Source organism: Polychytrium aggregatum (genome assembly GCF_025602895.1).
Source record: "Polychytrium aggregatum strain JEL109 chromosome Unknown BJ171scaffold_10, whole genome shotgun sequence".
Classification (NCBI taxonomy): Eukaryota; Fungi; Chytridiomycota; class Chytridiomycetes; order Polychytriales; genus Polychytrium; species Polychytrium aggregatum.
Genome location: NW_026516212.1, coordinates 516722 through 535245, shown reverse-complemented (window position 1 = coordinate 535245; position 18524 = coordinate 516722). Strand labels below are relative to the sequence as shown.

General features: G+C 57.6%; 3 protein-coding genes and 1 non-coding gene across 4 annotated transcripts; 1 reads left to right on the top strand and 3 right to left on the bottom strand.

The window, feature by feature from the left end:
• Nucleotides 1-13: 13 nt before the first annotated feature.
• BJ171DRAFT_t86 lies at nucleotides 14-84 on the bottom strand. Its single transcript has one exon. It is a non-coding gene; the product is annotated as a tRNA-Gly (tRNA).
• A 155-nt stretch (nucleotides 85-239) lies between these two features.
• Nucleotides 240-5051, bottom strand: BJ171DRAFT_597316 (uncharacterized protein). The gene is made up of 7 exons (XM_053114739.1): nucleotides 4441-5051; nucleotides 3912-4209; nucleotides 3536-3689; nucleotides 2930-3343; nucleotides 2225-2737; nucleotides 2016-2081; nucleotides 240-1938 (listed from the first exon to the last, which is right to left on the bottom strand). The coding sequence occupies exons 1-7, from the start codon at nucleotides 4702-4704 to the stop codon at nucleotides 699-701; spliced, it is 2949 nt and encodes a 982-aa protein (XP_052968733.1). The 5' UTR covers nucleotides 4705-5051; the 3' UTR covers nucleotides 240-698.
• A 1276-nt stretch (nucleotides 5052-6327) lies between these two features.
• On the bottom strand, nucleotides 6328-14825 carry BJ171DRAFT_597315 (uncharacterized protein). The gene is made up of 27 exons (XM_053114738.1): nucleotides 14801-14825; nucleotides 14542-14633; nucleotides 14376-14441; nucleotides 14111-14279; nucleotides 13842-13991; nucleotides 13605-13676; nucleotides 13239-13455; nucleotides 12860-13100; nucleotides 12648-12711; nucleotides 12401-12544; nucleotides 12132-12263; nucleotides 11785-11899; nucleotides 11524-11696; nucleotides 11262-11388; nucleotides 10764-11090; nucleotides 10433-10656; nucleotides 10085-10238; nucleotides 9633-9929; nucleotides 9383-9466; nucleotides 9184-9284; nucleotides 8874-9078; nucleotides 8490-8719; nucleotides 8264-8360; nucleotides 7992-8116; nucleotides 7550-7797; nucleotides 7268-7394; nucleotides 6328-7136 (listed from the first exon to the last, which is right to left on the bottom strand). Exons 1-27 carry the CDS (start codon nucleotides 14810-14812, stop codon nucleotides 6639-6641), a joined length of 4491 nt encoding a protein of 1496 aa, XP_052968732.1. The 5' UTR covers nucleotides 14813-14825; the 3' UTR covers nucleotides 6328-6638.
• A 123-nt stretch (nucleotides 14826-14948) lies between these two features.
• On the top strand, nucleotides 14949-17571 carry BJ171DRAFT_496520 (twinfilin-1). The gene is made up of 10 exons (XM_053110203.1): nucleotides 14949-15072; nucleotides 15325-15399; nucleotides 15521-15571; nucleotides 15675-15802; nucleotides 16020-16115; nucleotides 16197-16301; nucleotides 16451-16576; nucleotides 16730-16871; nucleotides 17070-17188; nucleotides 17281-17571. Exons 1-10 carry the CDS (start codon nucleotides 15048-15050, stop codon nucleotides 17434-17436), a joined length of 1023 nt encoding a protein of 340 aa, XP_052968731.1. The 5' UTR covers nucleotides 14949-15047; the 3' UTR covers nucleotides 17437-17571.
• The last annotated feature ends 953 nt before the right edge of the window (nucleotides 17572-18524 follow it).

The window sequence follows — 18524 nt, the reverse complement described above, 5'->3', positions numbered from 1 at the left end:
AGGAAAACAAAAGTGCATGGTCCGGGAATCGAACCCGGGTCTGCCGCGTGGCAGGCGGCAATTCTACCACTGGACCAACCATGCGATGGTGAGGAAACTAAAGAGTCAATATATGACCACAGCAACTGGCCGCATCATCCTCATTGATATACCGAACTCCTGTTGCCGCGTTCTGCCTTCCACGACGCCGTGACAGTGGTTCCCAGAGACCACTGCCCCCACATGATGTCCGATCGATATGGAACACGAGACTGCTATTCAAACTTTGGTGGATGTCGTTGCTGCGACTGGCCCGATTGCCGACCCAGGAACAGCAAATCTCGACGCTCCACAATCACCAGTGGCCATGCACATGCCAACAAACAGCGATATCGATAGAACTCAGACAATAGCAAAAGGAATGTGGAGGTAAAAGCTGTGTCAAACGACACCGGCACAGGAGCGCCACAAGCCGGTCTGGCGGCGGTGAAGGAGCGACATAGAGCGTATAGTTGGATAGAGAGACACAAACGAGGTAAGAGATTCGACTCAGTAACATTGATGAAGCACTTTCTGGAGAGGAAGAGGAAGAGAATTGTTTTTGATAGACAGGGGTGATTCTGGCTCTGGTTCCGGCTCCGGTTCTGGTTCTGGTTCCGGTTCTTGTTCAGGCTCACTGTGTCCGCTGCCTTTGGCCGAGCCCACAGTTGCAGATCGTCCTAGTTGGCGGGTACCTCCAGGCACTTGCGACGCTGCAGGTACTCTGCGGCATTGATCTTTCCGGTGAGCAGCATCTCATCCAGCTCGATCAAAGTCGAATTTTCGCTCGCAGCAGCATTCGGGGCCTCTGCAGCTTCAGCGGCTTGGTCGGAGCCTGTTTCCATCTTCGGGCTCATTGCATCAGGAGGGGGCAGGGGTGGCAGGGGCATGGCCACCAGGTGCCTTGGAATGGCGGGATCGCTTGACTTGACGCTTGTTTCATCGGCCTCGCGGGCAACCGTGCGCGAGGTATTCTTGAGTCTCATTTGAGCAACCATTTCATCCAGCTCGTCGACGATCTCGTTCATCGCAGCCTTGGAACTATTGGTCGAGACAGTCTTGGCAACAGGCGGAGCGCGGTTGGGCGTCGTCGAATTGTTGGTGGCCATGACGGACCGGCCCTGATTCGAGAGCTGCCTAGGCATCTGGCCAAGCACGGGCGACGGCTTTCCATAGCTGCCATCGAGCGAGTCCACGCGAGTTGTGCCGTCGCTTTGCACGCTGTCCCGCTGTGAGAAGGCGCCATGAATCGGTGTGGGAACCAGAGTCTGGGGAGAGGACATGTCCGAGTTGGCACTATAGGTCGAGGATCCAGTCACGCGGCGGTCGAACGGCTGGGGCATATTCATGCGAGGCGGAGTGATGGGATTGGCTCGATAGTGCGCGCCGTCGTCGGGCTGGGTCTGGAATCCGTTGGGATACGGCGCAGGGAACGTCGCTCCTGTCGGGGTGCCCATCGATCTCATCCTGGGCGGAGGTTGGTCCATCGAGGGTCTTGAAAGCGGAACCTTGACATCTTGGGGATGCATGGCTGGCGGCACGCCGCGCACGGCGTTATTCATATAAGTGTAGGAGGCCATGGATCGGAGCTCATTGGGCACCGGCTTGATGTCGGGCATTCCCGCGCGATAGTCGCTGATGTTGTATCCGTGCACTCCGTTGGTCTGGCGCGGGTCGCTCTGCACATATCGCAGATCCTGTGGCTGATGATGCCTCAGATCGGTGGCGACATAGCGAGGGTCGTTGTGACCAAAGGCGGCCTCGGGCATTTCGTTCGTAGCATACTGCATGTCTCGCTGGTCGCCACGCACGGGTGTCATGGCTCGCATCTGAGAGTTGCCGTAGCCTTGCACAAAGCCCTGGATAGCTGAGGCGGGGAAGACAGGAGGCACAGACTCGAGAACGACGCAGTTCTGGATCCTGAGATGACCGAGATAATCAATGTCAATGGCCAGCTCGAGAGTGTCTGGAGACGCCGCCTCTGTGTCGGTACTTACGGAAATACACCCGAAAGCCGAGAGTTGTGGTTGAAGCCATTGGCCCAGCCATCACCCAGCTGAGAACTGGAGGATATGAGATTGGAGCACTTGTGAGTCGTGCGAGTAATCGGGGCGTATCGCTTGCGCTTTGGACCCAGCAAGCTCCAGCACCCCGTCGCCTTGTTCAGCTCTACTTTCACTCCAGCTCGCACGAATACGAAACTTACATGACGGTAATAATGTCACCGGCATTGATGTTGATCTCGTCCTCCATTCGTCGAGCATAGTTTGCCACGCACCTGTACTTGAGCGAGCTCTGATCGCCAGTGCTGTCGACCGAGTTCAAGCGCGGTGGCTCATACAAAGGCGGATCATCCGCCTGGCTCCTCTCGTCGTGAACGGGAGAGTAGAGCGAGCGGTCCTCATACCCACTGCGGTGCGAGGCTTGGGTAGGCGCCTGCGGTGGCGCCATATCAACAGCGGAGCGGATGCTGCGCTGATCCATGCGACGGGCACTGTTGCTGTTTGATCCGTCTGAGTAGACGCTAGCGGGATAGTTTGAGCCCGTGTCTGAGCGATCTGCCAGGGATACTGCCAGGGATACAGACCGAGGGCCGGTTGGAATGGGGTTCAAGGCAACGCCGATGGTGTTGGACTGCCCGATGACGGACATGGGGATGATGCCACGCCGGTTCAACAAGCAATGTTTGGCCATCGCCCAGCCATCGGGGAAGGTTTGCCTGGGATCGAGCAGACGGTTGGAAATCGTGGGCAGGACAGGAGATGGCGGGGTAACGAGATGCAGCGGTTTCGAGGGGTTTACATGAGTCAAAGGTTCGTGGTGGGCCCAGTGCAGCTCGAAATCAGACTGGTTTGCCACACGCGCGCATGTCCGCACAAGAGATGGTCCGGGATTGCAGCATGTCACTTACTCGACAAGGACACGGTCTCCCGGCATCACTGCGAGCTCATCGTCCAAGACTGGATAGTAGGGACCGGTGATTTCCCATGTTGTTTCCGGCGCCTGGCGACGCTGCTGGATTCGTGCGCTCGCGCTATCGGGGATTTGGCGCTCGGGCTCGGGCTTCTTGCCCGCCCCAGGGTGGCCGAGCACCACTGGGATCTCGAGATCGAGCTTCTTCTCGATCGAGAGCTTGATCTTGTGGTTGAGACTTCGTCTCTTGGATTGGAAGCTGGCTTGGGCGCCAGAGATCGGGATGTTGAAGTACACTGGTGACAGGTAGATAACGCCCGAGGTAGAGAAGGAGTCGCCCGAGTTGATGGAGCGCGAGTCTGACTCGAACGCACGGATCCAGGGAGAGATTTCCTTCTCGACTACTTTGGTTCTGCATCGTAAAAGTGGTAGATGAGGACCGCGATCCGGCCATGATGTAACGTGCGTTGATTGTGAGCGAAAGCCCAGAGATTGCATCCAAGGGGGCTGCAGAGGATACGCACGCTGCCAGCCTTTCGGCTCCACTCTGCGGCTCTCGCTCGGCGTCTCACAGACTGTCTGATGGAGAAATGACACAACATACCCGCTGTCGAAGCACTCTACCAGCTGGGCCTTGGCCGCTCGGGAATCGATAATCATGCCCTGGGTACCTCGAAAGTCGACATTGACGGTGAAAAAGTCGACGGCGGTGGAGACGACAGAGGGAAGAGTGACTTGGTAGCAGATACCTCCCGCCTCTGTAAGCATCGATCGCGCATGGATTGGGATTAGCTTGTTGGAAGGATGCATCGGGCTTATAGTAGCAGTGCTGCGGCGTATTGAAATGCCTTACGGCGCGGGAATTGCCATTCATGAAGAACCACCGATCGCCAGCACCATGCAAAGCGACCTTTGGCTGCTTGCGATCCCGGAAACCAGAGCGAGCGGCTGTTCTGAATGACCCCGACGTAAATGCTCACCATTCCGCGAGGGATTCTCAACCGTCTTTTGGGCGACGGCATCAAAGCAGACGGTCCGGCGAACCGTCAGCTTGGACTCTTTGGTGATGGCGGGTTCGGAGCCACCCTTGTAGAGGCAGACAAAAAACATGTACGAAATGTCATGGAGCGGATTCTTGGATGCGTAGGTGGGTGGCAAGTCGTCGGGGAGCTTGACACGGAAGGGTATTTTTGAGAGCCCGGGATCGGCTTCGAACCCAAGTCTCAGGGGGAGCTCTGCCTTGAAGATGACGTTGGAGTGGAACGAGCCGCCGGGCAGCTGCAGTCGTTGATTGGGCGAGGGTCAAGGGATGCGACGAGCGTGTGAAGAGGAGATGGGAGTGGAATTCGAGGAATCAGAGTGACATGGGAGTGGCGTGACGAGAGCACGATCGGGATCAGGATCAGGATGAGGATCAGAATCGGTGGCATGGGCATATCGGACATGCGCGATGCCGGGAGAGGGGTACAGGCGATCGTCACCAATGGACATGGGGATAGGGCACTGTACCTTGCGGGTGTCGCTTGTGAGAGACTCGCCCATGGTCGGGTAGAGCGAGCTGAAGAGCTGGTAGTCGCAGCCCACGGAGAGAATGACTTCCAGCTTGGAGATATGTGAGGGCTTTGTGGAGTCGTTGTTGAGGGTGATGGTGCCGCAGAGCTCGTGCTCGTGCTCGTCGAGGAGGATGGTGTCGGCATCGGTCGGGCTGGCGCGGTCAAAGGAGTACTTGACGGCCAGGGCCTTGCCGCCCAGGGACTTGAGAGCCTTGAACATGATGGCGAGCGAGAAGGGACAGGCAGCGGGTGAGGTGGGCTATGAGACCGATGGGATGGGGCTCGAAACTGGGAATGGCCAAGAGAACAGGGCCGATCTGGCTGCGTGGGGAAGCAGACGGAAGTGCAGAGCCGGGTGGGAACGGGAGGGCTATGGGCGCTGGCAACGCAGAGCAATGTGGAGCAGACACGGCGGACAGACGGATAGACAAGCGAATGCGATAAGACGGCGAAGAGCACGGGCCGGCACTGCAGGCCGCCGGATATATGCGCTTTTTTGCCGTGGCCAGCGACGACCTCGGCTGGGACGGGCAGGGGCGACAGGAGCAGGGCAAGCAAGAGGTCAGCGGCGCACACGGACACGATCACGATCCGTGCGTTGGCGAGGAGGCAAAGAAAGATGCCTGGGCCAACAAGGCGACATGGCGCCGGAGCGCAAGGGCCATCTCGAGCTCCTGTCCTGTTGGCCATGGAGGCGGCGGCCACATTGCCTTTGCCGCGGACGACATAACGCATCAGCATGGCCGTGTGGTTGCTAAACAACGAGGCGCATGGGCGAGCAGACAGGGCGTGTGAATCGACGCGAATGGATATCGGTGGCGGGAGTGGTTTGGGCGCCGCGGACGGCGAGCAGCAGGACGAAGACGACTGGTCTGTCGCTGCCGGGATGCAGGACGAGGGCCCGGTGCGGATCTCGGGGCAGCAGCAGCAGCGAGTACCGTGGTGCGGGATAGCAGACGGGACGGAGACGGAGACTGCGAGTCGAGCAAAACATCGTAAACATGATAGCGCAGAGTGACTACCGGCGACAGGACAGAGCCGACTGTGTAATGCATCGGCGACGATATCAACCGTGGTACTGGCCACAAACAATCGCAAGCAACAGTCACAGCGGTCACAACATTTACACCATCTGCAACGACAGCTGCAACAAGATTTACAACAGCACACCAACGGCAGGCGGCGCTGGCCAGCCGACCCAGACAAGGCACAGACCCATTCCCGCCTTGCTTTCCCCCCCGGCGCACAGGCCGCCAAGGCGGCTCCCGGCAAGCGACGCCTCGGTTGCTCCGGCCCATCACGGGGCTCGCCGGAGCGCTCGCTGGAGCGCTCGCTGGAGATAGCGCCTCCCGCCGCGAATGTTTGTAGGACATTTGTCTGCGGGCTGGCGAGCCACACGACCGACGGCGCTTTGCTGCACGGATGTGGTGCAGACGCATTCTGGCGACAAGGGCTCCTCTGGCGCGGGGCCGCGGCGCACCAGCAGAGTTGCTGCGAGTGCGGGGACTGCACCGAGAGCACTGTGTGTGGCAGGTGCCGAATGCACCAGGCGCATCGGATGTGTCCAATGTTCAATGCATCGGTCCTGTCAAGTATGTCAAGTATACCAATGATGCCAATGATGTCAAGTATACCGTCAATGTCAGGCATGTCAAGTGTGCCCATGGTGTCAAGTGCATCCGATATATCAACTCCATCGCATCTGCAGTGCACTGGATGCGTCTCGCTCTCCGTCCTTGTTGGCCGACTCCTCTGTGCGCTTGGGGCATGTGCGTGTGTCATCGCGGCCTTCAGCCCCAATCTTCCTGGCCGCACACGATCGGATCTGCCCGCTCGGCGATACAGCTCGGTGGTGCGCCTCGCTCTGCTCGCGCGACGGTACAAACCCATCTGCCTGTGCAGGATCGCGAGCACGGCAGATCTTCATCGCAAGGATGGTCTTGTCTCCACCCGAAGCAAGAGCTGCCCTTCTGCGGTTCCCCCGAGCTGTCTGGAGCCACCCCAGCACCGGGCGCCAGGGGTGCGGTCCATCTGGTCTCGTCCGACCATGTCGATCATCGCTCTCCATGGTCAGCACTTGGCGCAACGGTTCTATTGTTGCTGCTCTGGGCCAGTCCATTGATTCAAACCGCCTCCTCCCTCGCCGCATCCGGCTCACTGAAACCCGTCGATAGCTGCGGCCCTGGCAACCGCCGGCATCGGCGGCGACTTGGCTCCGTCTGCCATCAGCTCGGCACCCGCACCGGCATATCCCTGCAGCCCGCCCAGCCCCATCGCCTTTCCGGTGCCGACGAGCATCGCATCCGTCGGCTTGGTCAAGCCCCGGTCGCCTTGCACACCCTCGGGCTTGATGTGCTCCATCGAGGTGTTGGCGTTCGTGCCGACCGAGTTTCCGGTATCATCCAGCCCGCTTGCGCTCTTCGTCGACGGGCCATCATCTGCATCGTCGTCCGCCCGAGACTCGGATGCCAGGCTCTCGCGGCTGAACTCCTTGGGCACAGTGCCGGCCTGACGAATCGACTCGGCACTGATCTCGTTCGAACACATCGGACAGAGCCCCGTTCTCCCGACCAGATCCACGAATTCGGAAAACAGCGCCGGGAACTCGCATCGCGGGCACTGGCTCCAGTCCGATGCCACCATGTGTCGCCCCTGTCAAGCGGGCTTCTGAATCAGTTCCCAGACCGGGCGGATGGCTGCTTCGTCACCACCACCACCAACACCACCACCATCACCACCACCACCACGACAGCAGCACCGGCTGCGAGCGCACACGGACTCACCGTTGCGATGCAGTACGGGAGATGGTTCTTGCATTCGATGCAGTCCAGCACAGACTCGGGCACTGGATTGGAGCAGAACGGGCACGGCGTGCTTGTTTCTTCGATGCTTTCGTCCTTCTCCGGTCGTCTGTCATATTGGGCATCCATGCAGCATTACGCCAGATCAGAACAGTACGAGTCCACGACAGCACTTGGCAGCACTTGGCAGCGGGTCGTGCTCTCGACTCCAGCGGTCGACAGAGCCCGGTCATGCCATCGTGCACACCAGCTCTCGCCTCGCACGGCTTCCCCTCTTGCCTGATGATCTGCTCGATCTTCTTCTTGTACTTGGCATCCACCTTCTGGCGGTACTCGCGGCGCATCAGCATCGCTGCAAACTCAAAAGCCTCCTTCTTCAGACCGGCGCGCTGGCATTCGATCACCGTCGACGTCAAGATCGGGACGACGTGCGCCGGAAACTTGCTGATGTTGTTGGATACCCGGATCAGCATCCTGGCTGCCTTGGTGTGGTCGCCGAGTTTGACCAGCGTCTGCGAGCGTCAAAGCCTGGTCAACGAGCGGTCCCACAGCCGTGGCACTGCGACACCCATCGTACTCTTGCGCAATATGCCATCAAGCCAACACCTTGCGCATTTGCGCATCCCTTCGTCACTTTCTTGGCTTGCTTCAGCAAGTAACTCCTGCGGAACCAGCCAGGCTTTGCTGCAAGCAGCCCCGCTCATACCTTTACGAGAATATAGCTGTGTAGAATCATCAGCATGCGCTCGATCTCTGACGGCACCCTGGTTTTCGTCAGCTTGAGCTGCCTAAAGTTGTCCAGCAGCAAGTCGTGTGCTGCTCGGTAGTTGCCTACAAGAAGCACGAGCAAGTCGATTCCTTTGTCAGCCCAACTACAAGCTCGACCCCAAGCTCAACCCCAAGCTCAACCCCAAGCGCAACCCCAAGCGCAACCCCAAGCTCAATCCGTCGCCTCAGATGCAAGACAGGCGTTCTTACCCAGGGTTTGCTCCTCACGTGCAATGATGATGGCTGTGCGAGCGGCCTCTTTGAACTGTCCCAGAGACATGTACAGCTTGAAGATGTACTTGGCGTCCTGTGAGCGACAAGCCCGGGTCAGCACAGTCGTGTACACCAGTCCGGGTCAGCAACATCCACTACGCCGGTCCCACGCCCCACAGATTGCCGATTGTTGGCCAACCCGTCCACTCTGCTCCTGCCTGACCTTGGGTACGCCATCGGTTTCGCCCATCAAAAAGTCGATGAGCTGGTGAGTCAGCAGGTCGCTTTTGGCAACACCGACGGTCTGGATGGCATAGTCGACCGACACGCCGTCCTCGGAGGGGCTCTCCAGGAACATCTTCATCGCCTTGGAGTAGTTGCCGGCCTGCAAATAGTACTTGCCGGCACTCAGGAGCTGGCCCTTGCTCTCAAAGTAGGCGGCGATGTTCATCACTGTGGCGGTGGGGGGATGTGGTGAGATTGGATTGGAAGCGCTGAGTTCTGCCAACACCCAGTCACGCCGCTCAAAATCGTTCTCGCCATCAAGTCCGGCTCATGGTGCATCGACCCTCTGTATCTCTGTCCAAATCACGCATCAGAGGCTTACGCATCTCGGCCGTGGCATCGTCCTTCACGAGCTCGGCGTAATGGTCCATGACATCATGCTGCTGTGCCAGCTCGAATGCCTCGGTTTGCATCCCAGAGACAAGATAAAACTCGACAACCGACTTGTAGTCCTTGATTGATTGGAAAAACTTTGCCACCAGCTTGGCCGACTCGCGGGAGCGCGTGTTTCGGACGATCGAAACAGCCTGAGGTGTGTATGAGTGCATCAACGGGGTTACTTATTCGGCAGCCAGACGCCATGAGTTATTTTCAGACGCCAATGACAGCCGCCATCCCTTTGAACTACTCACCCCGTCAATATTCTTGAGCTGCTCGACAAACAACCTCACGACGTTATCCCAGTCTTTGGCCTTTTCGTAGGCGCGTGCCGCTTCTTCGTACCTGCCCTCGGCTGATGGGGAAGTGGAAGGTCAGTTTCCGCATGGGTCCCTGTTCTGGACCACCGACGCACTATGGCATACAATCATCAGGGCGGGGTCATGGGCACACCTTCTTTGGACCGCGCATACTGGATGTGGATCTTGGGAGTGTGGATGAAGCCCAGGAGGTTTCCGACCTTGTTCCAGCTCTTGGCTGTCAGAAGCGTTGCCAGAAGCGTCAGTGTCGAGTGGGGGCATGGGCATTTCCGTATCCATCGGGATATGTTGCGCTGCTGAGACTCATGGGGTGCAGTATCCTCCAAAGCAACAACCGCCACCATAGCCACCGCAACCGCGGCCACCGCCGTCGAGAAGCTCACCTTTGATATACACTTCAGCGGCCTTTTCCCAGTACTGCGATCGCTCGTAGAGCATTCCGGCTTCTACCCACTGCTTGAGATTCTCAAGAATCATGCCGCAGTCGTACAACAGCTGGCGATCTTTGACCTCTGCCAGCATTTTCATGCCTCGCAAAATGTCGCCGAGGCAAAAGGTCATCCGAATCAGACCATATGTGCAATGGATCTGGTGCTCCATCTGAACTTCGTTGGGTCCGGCAAACTCTGCAGCAGACTCGAGCGCCTTTTGGTACATCTGATGAGCTTCCGGGTACTTTCCTACAAGATCGACCGCGGCTTGTCGTCAGTGCCACGCGCTTCTGTAACTAGATGCCATCCATGTCGACTTCAATCGAATCATCTCCACAACCCATCCCAAAATCAAGCATTTGTGACGCATGCCGACTGAACTAGCATGCAAACTGGCCCTTTACCATTAAACTCAAGCTGCTGGGCATATTCCTTTGCGATCGTCGTGATCTCGTGCGGCGCCAGCTTGGTCGCCAAGTTCATGGCCTGGTCCCACTGCAACAGATTTCTCCTCAGCTCCAGCGCTGCCTGTGGGTATGAGCTGGCCAGGAAAAACTCCTGCGAGTCGAGGGTGTTATTCATAGCTGTGCCTCTGGTCACAATATGTTTCAGATGGACTCGCCGCTCTTGCCTCCACAAGCACGCAGTTCGACATCCAAGTCCATGGATGACTCCCTGTGAGCGCTGAGAAATCCGTGGCTCAATGCAGTTGCACCAGCATTTCGTGGCAACTAGAGCATAAACGTGCCTACCTGCGCCATGCCATGCATGCGCAAAGCTACGCATATGTGTCCGGCCAGCAAGTTCTTGTCCTCGTATTCGGAAATGCGGTTCAGGGTCGTGACCATCCCCGCGTCATGCAGCTTTTGCCGATACACTCGTGTTGCTGTCTGGATGTCAAGGACATGGAGCATCGACTCTGCCAGCATCTTCCACGCCCTTGGAGATGGGATGTTTGACAGATTGGACCAAATCTCTGTCGCAGACACGGGTGAATCAGAGAGAGATCGGCAGACTGCATCGTTCCAAGGCGACGTGTGCATCGCAAGAGGGCAGAGCCCGAGTTACTCGCCAGAGCCTCACCCTGCTGCTTGCCCAACATATAGTAAAGTTGCAGCGCCTTGCCCTGCTCCTCTTCCGGAAACCCTTGGATACCAGCGATAAGCTCGTGTGTTGCCAGGTTGACGACTGTGAGCTTCCCGCCTTGTGTCTGGCACGTCAGAGCTCCGTTGAGGAGCAGTAGAGGCTTGAGCCCAAAGGGAAGCCGTGTGGTCCCGAGTGAAATGCAGGCTTGGCCTTTGAGCGTGAATGGGTTGTATGCAAACGTTGTGATAAAGTCGTCGTCCCAGGAGACAAAGATTTGATATTTGGACGGCGCACCGCACTCCCACAGGATACCTCGATTGTTGGCTGTAGATTGAATCGGACGGGATCGAATTGGATGGGATTGAATTGGATGGGATTCGCCTGCATCAGTCGATCGTCACGCCCCAGGTCCTGCTTCCTGATCTGGGCAGTCGCTTGGGGATGCGATTTTCTGCGAGAGACTGTGTGCAGAGCGTCGCTGTTTGACAACAGTACCTGCTATACCAGGGATCTGAAGGAAGGCATCTGACGTCGGACTGAGCACAAATAGATCGTTGTCGTCGTCCCTGAAGAGCATCCTGGTTCCACCTCGAGGACAAGGGTAGATGGCTTGGATGGGTTTCTGGCAGTCGAAAAGGAAGGTAGTGAGGGTATAAACGGCGCATCCAAAGGGACTTGTCACCTGGTTCCTTTTCGACTATGATCTCGCCCCATTTACAGCATCACAGCATCAGCATCGCAGGGCCCATGTACCGACCTTGTGTTTGATCTCGTTGACCAGAACCCAGTCGTCGTTGGAGTAGTGGTGGATCAGTCCGTTGTTGGTTCCATAGACGATAAAATCGTGGGTGATTGCAGCGCAAGTCACTGCCAGCGGGACCTCGGAAGAGGCCTTGCGGATGAATTCCTTCTCCGGGAGCACCTTCAGAGCTACATCAGCGCCGGCACACGAGATTCGGAGCAGATGTTATCGCCAACTTCGATGCGCCTGACAGCCTGCGCGCAACAACAAACTTACTGTCGAGCGACGAGCCGTCGTTTTCGATCGAGTGTATGTGCAAGCAACCATCAGAGAGAGTTGCAGCGCAATAGCGGTTGTTGAGGCAGAGGTTCTTGATGGAGGCCAGATACTCCTGTGATCCGTGGACTTTGCGTGGGTAAAACCAGCACCAGTGTCCAAAAACGTTCCACTCGGCTCCACACGACACATTCCAATGCTGGATCTAGTCTGGCTTCGCAAGGGTCTCCATATAGCCGCTGGATAGGCATGTGAGTCGCCTGGGCTGAGTATACACGCTCCTCGTGTTTCTCGCTTGCACATTCCCGTCCCTCAATATCGATAGCTTGCCGATCCAGATCATCTACCTTGTACAAACTACGGTCCCCAGAGCGATCTCCAACTTGCGAGGGACGCTTGGTGGTCAGCGGAATCGGGGGGCTCTGCATGGCTGCCTTGAGGGCATAGAACCAGCAGCGGTTGTTCATCCCAACGGCCATCTGGACTCGGCGTAACAAATAATCAACCAGACTGTCCACTTGCGACACACCACACTGCCCGATGTGCCGCGGCTCTTGCCACACGTCTTCATCATGGCGCCCATGCGTCCAAACGTCCGAGACGCTACAATACTCACATGGCCAGGACCGAGCGCCAAGACGGTCGGCTCCACCGGAATCTCTTGTTTGAAGACAATGTCGGCGGGGCCGATGCCTGGCTTGGGTGCCGTAATCTTGGATTGGTCGCTGATCGTGACTTCCAGCAGCCCGGTCAAGTACATCTGGCAGCATCGACGATATCGAGTGCATGTCTTTTCAGTACGGCAGTCACACTTTGGTTTCAGGGAGTTATTCCCTCGACCGCTTCCATGATCTCCAACCTACCACGCTCGTATCGCAGATGCTGCTGAGCATGGGCAACTTTGCAAGGAAATTGTGGATTGAGCCTCTGAAAGACAAAGTGGCTGTGTCAGCCCCAAGTTTGTGGGCAAGGAGGCGCACCGGTCCAGCTTTACAGATACGATTTCCAAGTTTCGACCCATCGATCGCCGTCAACTTCGCATCCCGCAGATCCAACTGTCCCTGAACACTCTTACGTCTTTGTGCTGACAGAGACAAACTGCCCATCATCGGACCACCGGAGATGATCCAGCTGTCCGCGATCTTCATCCAGAGAAATGATGGCATAGATGTCCTTGGGATCCATGAGATCGTGAATCTTGATGCAGTTGTCGCCGCAGGTCGCCAGCTTGCCCAGCGACGGCGACACAAATATGTCGCTCAGGATGTCTTTGTGGTCCCGGGCTTGGAACAGCTCCTGTCCAATCTCGTTGATGCCTGAGGCGTCGGACATTGCAGCATCTCTGTCAGTCTCTCTGTCCCTTTCTCTGCACATCCATGACAATCCTCGATTCCCATCGATTCCCATCGATCCCCGGCCCGGTGCACATTTTATCACAGGGACGATCAGCTTACTTGTCGAGACCACGACAAAGTATCCTGAGGAGAAACCAATCGCCAAGTAGCCCTCGCCAAACCACTGATAGGCCACGATGCTTCCGTATTTGCTCTGGAAGGCCAGTTCGATTGGCGACTCGGGGGTTCTCATGCTGTGAAAATAGAGGGTCTTTTCGCCCAGGACCATCGACAGGACCGGCTCAACCATGTTGCTGCCCGTTTTCATAAAGGACCACTGAGAGGAAAACGTCGTACGACCAGTCTCAATCGGCGTTTGCAAATATGATGGCGCTCATGCACACGACCACTCCTGAGGTTGCAGCGCAGAGCTGTGCCGTGTGCCTTGGCAATAGGACAGAAACGCACGCCCGTCACTGAACTCACCTTCATCTGCGTCGGAATGTCTTTGATCGACACTTGCAGGATAGTGTCTCCATCAATGTTGGAGAGTGTAAACTGAGACGAGGTGGGGCGGGCGGCCAGGTCGTATCAATTCTCGCACATGGCTATCACGCACTCGGTCATGCTGCCATCGTGCAAGGCAATAGGACACTCAATCCAAGCTGCCGGCTCGCACTTTCCCTTGCAGCACATCCATCGGAAAGTGACGAGTAGCCTTACTGTCTTGTCTTCGGATCCGCACGCGAGGATGCTGTCGCTGCTCCATGCAGCTGTCGTGATGCACCTTGTGTGTTTGCCGAGAATCGGAATCTTCTTGCCACTCCGGCGGTCGTAGAGAAGCAGATTCCCTTTGTTGGTTCCGGTGGCCAGCTGGGAGATTCGCATACAGAGTCAGGGGGTGCACATCAGGCTCAAAGACGTTGCAATGCCATCGTTGCACGGCACAGGACGCACATATCGCCCAGCCATGCTGGTTCAGCGATACGTACGACGTCTCCGGATCGAGACCACTTGAGTATGTTGATGCCCTTCATGCTCGTTTCAAGCTGGGTGGTGACTTTTCGTGTGTTGGCATCCCAGAGGAGCAGGACGCCGGTCTGCCCCTGGGCGACGGCGAGGAGATCTCCTTCGTCGGTCCATTCGAGCCCAACGCATTCGCTGGTGGATTTGGGTGGAGCACATGAGCATGGCCGCATTGGTCGATGGATCCGGCAGCTCTGGATGATTGCCTGGTGGGCTTGCGAGCGGACTTACCCCTGAAGACCCAGCGCGTCGATCAGTTCGCCGTGTCGGTTGAAGACGTAGAGCGAGTTGTTGGACCTGCCAGTGGCGACCATAGCGTCAGCAGTGAGCAGCATGCGGGCCGAGCCAGAGACGGGTGTTCCGATGCGAGCATGTTCAAGAGCCAGCAGGAACGTACCCGACCGATGCCATGAACTGGCCGATCCTGTTCTGCCATTCAAAGCTGATTTTGCCGGTGCCGTGCTGCTGAGGACTGATCGAGAAAACACGCTGCGAGTATCGGGGGATGCCGATAACATCAGCTCCGGGCATCGGTGTACATACGAGCCAGGAGCCGAGCACCGCCAAGCGGTATCGTGTTGGCTCACAGCACTCAAGCGAGCCTGTAGTCCCAAGACACCTCGACCCCAACGCGTGGATTGCCAGAGCGGCCTCACCTTCAGCGACATGGTGTATCTCGCCTGGCTGCGACCGATGGGCTTCTCGGGGTTCTCAGAGCCGGGTATTGCCAGACGTCGATCGCGGCGTCTCTGCGAAAGCTGTTGGAGGGCAAGCAGCGGATGCGCCCCCGTCAGAACTGCCCTGGTTTCGCGCCCAAATCCCCCCCTGCTCTTTGGCCAGCATCTCCCAACCCGGCCACAGCCTCGTCCTCTCTCGCACCCGCCGTCGACACACACCTGAAGAATGTCCCACCAAAGCGGAATCAAGCGTAGGCCTCTGCAGCACGCTTGAGCATGCCGATGGCTTTGTGCGGGATCCGGGTCGCTGCTGCTGCACCACGGGCGGCCATCCAGGATCTTGCTCTGGCCATCGACCGTCGACCATCGACCATCGAGCACCAACCGATGGAGCATGGAGCGTTTGTAGCCCTCCGAACGACATGGCTTCAGACAGACGCACTGGCCCGCCTTTCATTCCGACTCACTCGCAACCCTCCCTGTTTGCTGCGTTGCAACCCCAGCCACGGCCAACCTCCTGTCCATCTTTGAGTCGTCGAGGGAATCTGCTCGCGCCATCAAGGTCATCATCGAGTCCGGTGGGTCTCCTGGCTCTGATGCTGCTGCAAGCCCAGTCCTCGACAAGGTGGCCGGAATCGTCTCTGCCGACCGGGATGGGGTCGGCTCTACTTTGCCATTGACAGCTCTGCTTTTCGCCAGAACAACTCGAGTCCGTCGCCACCCTCGATGTCTCTGTTTCTTGGGAGCAGGGTAAGAGGCTTGCATGTTGAGCCTAAGCTGCATCAAAGCGCACTCGGCGAGCGAGGGTCGATGGACAGCACTCAACTGACACCGCCTCCATGCGGCCCACCAGGCTTCTCTGAGATCCAAAGCTGGCTTGAGGACAAGACCCCGTGCTTCATCCTGTATCGTCTGGACGCCAAAACGGCGCTTGGGGCATCCGAGTGGATTGTTCTTTCGTATGTTCCCGACCACGCGGCGGTACGTCTCTATGAAACGACATGGATCTGGATATGGATCTGGATAGGGAAGAGGTCGAGTTGCCTCAATCTATGCCAAGATTGCGATGATGTTCAGAGGCCTTGCTTGCATGTGCATCGACATAAGCCGCTGCGATCTTTGTTCTTGCATCTTATGTCGGCTTTCTTGCATCTTATGTCGGCTTTCTTGCTCGTTCTGCCAAAATGCGTGGCAACAGGTTCGCCAGAAGATGCTCTATGCAAGCTCGCGAGCAACCCTGACCAAGGAGCTGGGCGACTCGACATTTACCGATTCAATCTATGCCACCCACAAGGTACGAACCGAGGCTGACTTGGCCCAAGGCCCACATAACCACTGTAGCTGACGAGTGCGGCCCTCTCCGCCTGCCTTCCAGAACGAGCTGACTCTTGAAGGATATCGAAAGCATATCCAGCATAAGCACGCGAGCGCCCCCCTGACCGAGCGCGAGCAGGAAATGCAGCACATCAAGATAGCTGAGGTGAGAATCATCTCCCTCCAATGGCCCACGTATGCGAGTCATTCCGCGGGTCGCTAGTGGTTCCGCAGAAGGCGGCGTCGATGCTCCTGTTCGGATTCCTTCTCACGCTGGATCTCTGTTTGCGGTGTTCGCTTGGCCTTGTCTACCAGGTTAGTGTCGACATTGGCACCGAGACCAGAAAGACGCTGGTCAAAGGGCTCGCCTTGCCTGTTGCCGACAGCGCCCTCGAAGCCCTCCGCGACCTCAAGGACGGCCGCGTCAACTATGTCCAGCTGGTGAGCACACTACGGGTTGCGGCAGACCAGTGTGATTGTCAGCCCGGCCATTCATTGGCGGTCAAGCAACTGTGCCTGCACCAGCACCGAATACACACTCTGCCATCCATAGCGCCAGCCTGTTCTCACAACTTACCGCTGCCTTTGATCCAGGCGATCGACACTGCTGCCGAAGCCATCGGCCTGCACCAGAGCGGCCTCATTCCGATCTCCGAGCTCAGCAGCCACATCCCCAAGGACAGGCCACTGTATACTATCATTAGCATCCAGGTGCCTGACAAGGGCGTTGCTATCGGTATGAATCTGTCTGGTCTGAGAAGCAACGTTGTGAAGATACGGCCAGTGGCAAATGCAAATGCGGCGCCCTGTTGCTTATCCATGTCGGGCTGCTGGCACTTTACCTGGTCGTTACAGTGCTGACCAAATCTCGTTCGTTGCTGTGTTGTTGTGTTGTTGTGTCGTTGTGTCGCTTGTCGTTGTTTCCACGTCCCAGCATTCGTCTACAGCTGCCCCCAAAAGTCCAAGGTCAAGGACCGCATGTTTTACAGCTCGACTCTGCAGGCCACCCACGAGATGATTGAGCGTGATTACGAACTCAAGATCGCCAAGAGGGTAAGCACAATTGGGCAGACCTGCCTTCACGCAACTCATGCCGCAAACGACACCCCGGCCTGGTGGTTGACCCCCTGCACCACGCTCCTCAGATCGAGACCGATGATGGCGATGAGCTCAGCGGCGAGTACATCCTTGGCGAGCTTGCCCCGACCCCGAAGAGCGAGTCGCAGCCGGGCACACCCCGCTCGTTTTCCAAGCCTGCCAAGCCTGGCCGCGGCCCGGCCCGCATCATCCGGCCCAACTAATAGCCCACGGACCAAACGGCCTACGGATGGACTTTGCTGGGTGGTCGACGACACTGCGATCTGGCGAGATCCAGAGACGATCGAGACATGTTACAATCAATCCAATAAAAAACGAGACACCCGTGTTTTTGACCATTCATCGAATATTTTGTTACTCAATGCTATCGCGCGCTGGCCATGACCATTCGCCAGACGGTGTGGAATCGCGACGTCAATGCGGCGCGCAACATGATCACAGTGTGCAGGTCGATTGTGGAGACCGGAGGGCGACCGGTGGTGTTCACTCGGAGGGTGGTGTTCACTCGGAGGCTGCCAAAGTGATTTGATGTATTCCTTATGGCATAGTTAGACGCATGCCATCACATACTACGCTAACAAATGGGTTGTGGGCAGGTGTCCCATTTGCCATGTGTAAAGTGTATTGCCGAGCCTCGAACACGACTGCTTTGGGCTGACCTTGGCAGCAGACCGTTGTGCTTCATCCATCGCTCCGCTCGGTCGTTGGGCTCGATCTGTTTGCCCATCAACCTCCCCCTCCCTCATCCTCTCGTCGGCAATCCCCTCATCCGACTCGCTGACAATCCCCCATCCAACTCGCTGACAATCGTCGCATCCGCCCACCCGCCAGCGACCAGCCAGCGACCAGCCAGCGCGCGAGCCGGCAGCATGGTGGACCAATCGGCAGGCGTCCCTTCGGGCCAATGGGCGCGGCGGCGACACACGTTTCGCAGGCAAAGGCTGGCCAGGGCCGATTGGGCTGGAGCTTGCTTTTCATAGACCGACCTTCGATTCGCACGGCAATCCACTCGCCTCCTGCACCCCACAGCGGCCCCCGCAAGCCTTCTGCGGCAGTCCTCTGTGGGTTTCCTCGGCCCTGCCTGCCCTCGCCGTGGCCCACGCCCGTCCGCTGCGTCCAGCGCCAACACACCTGCTGGCCCCAGCTGAGCACCAGCCAAAGCGCATTGCTCTGGCCCGCCTCGATTCGCCCGTTCGCTTTCCTCCACTCGCCAACCATTGTTTGACGGCTTCAGCCTCCTGGGGCAAGCAAGCCGACGTCGCTTTATATTCTGCGTATCGGAACCCGCATC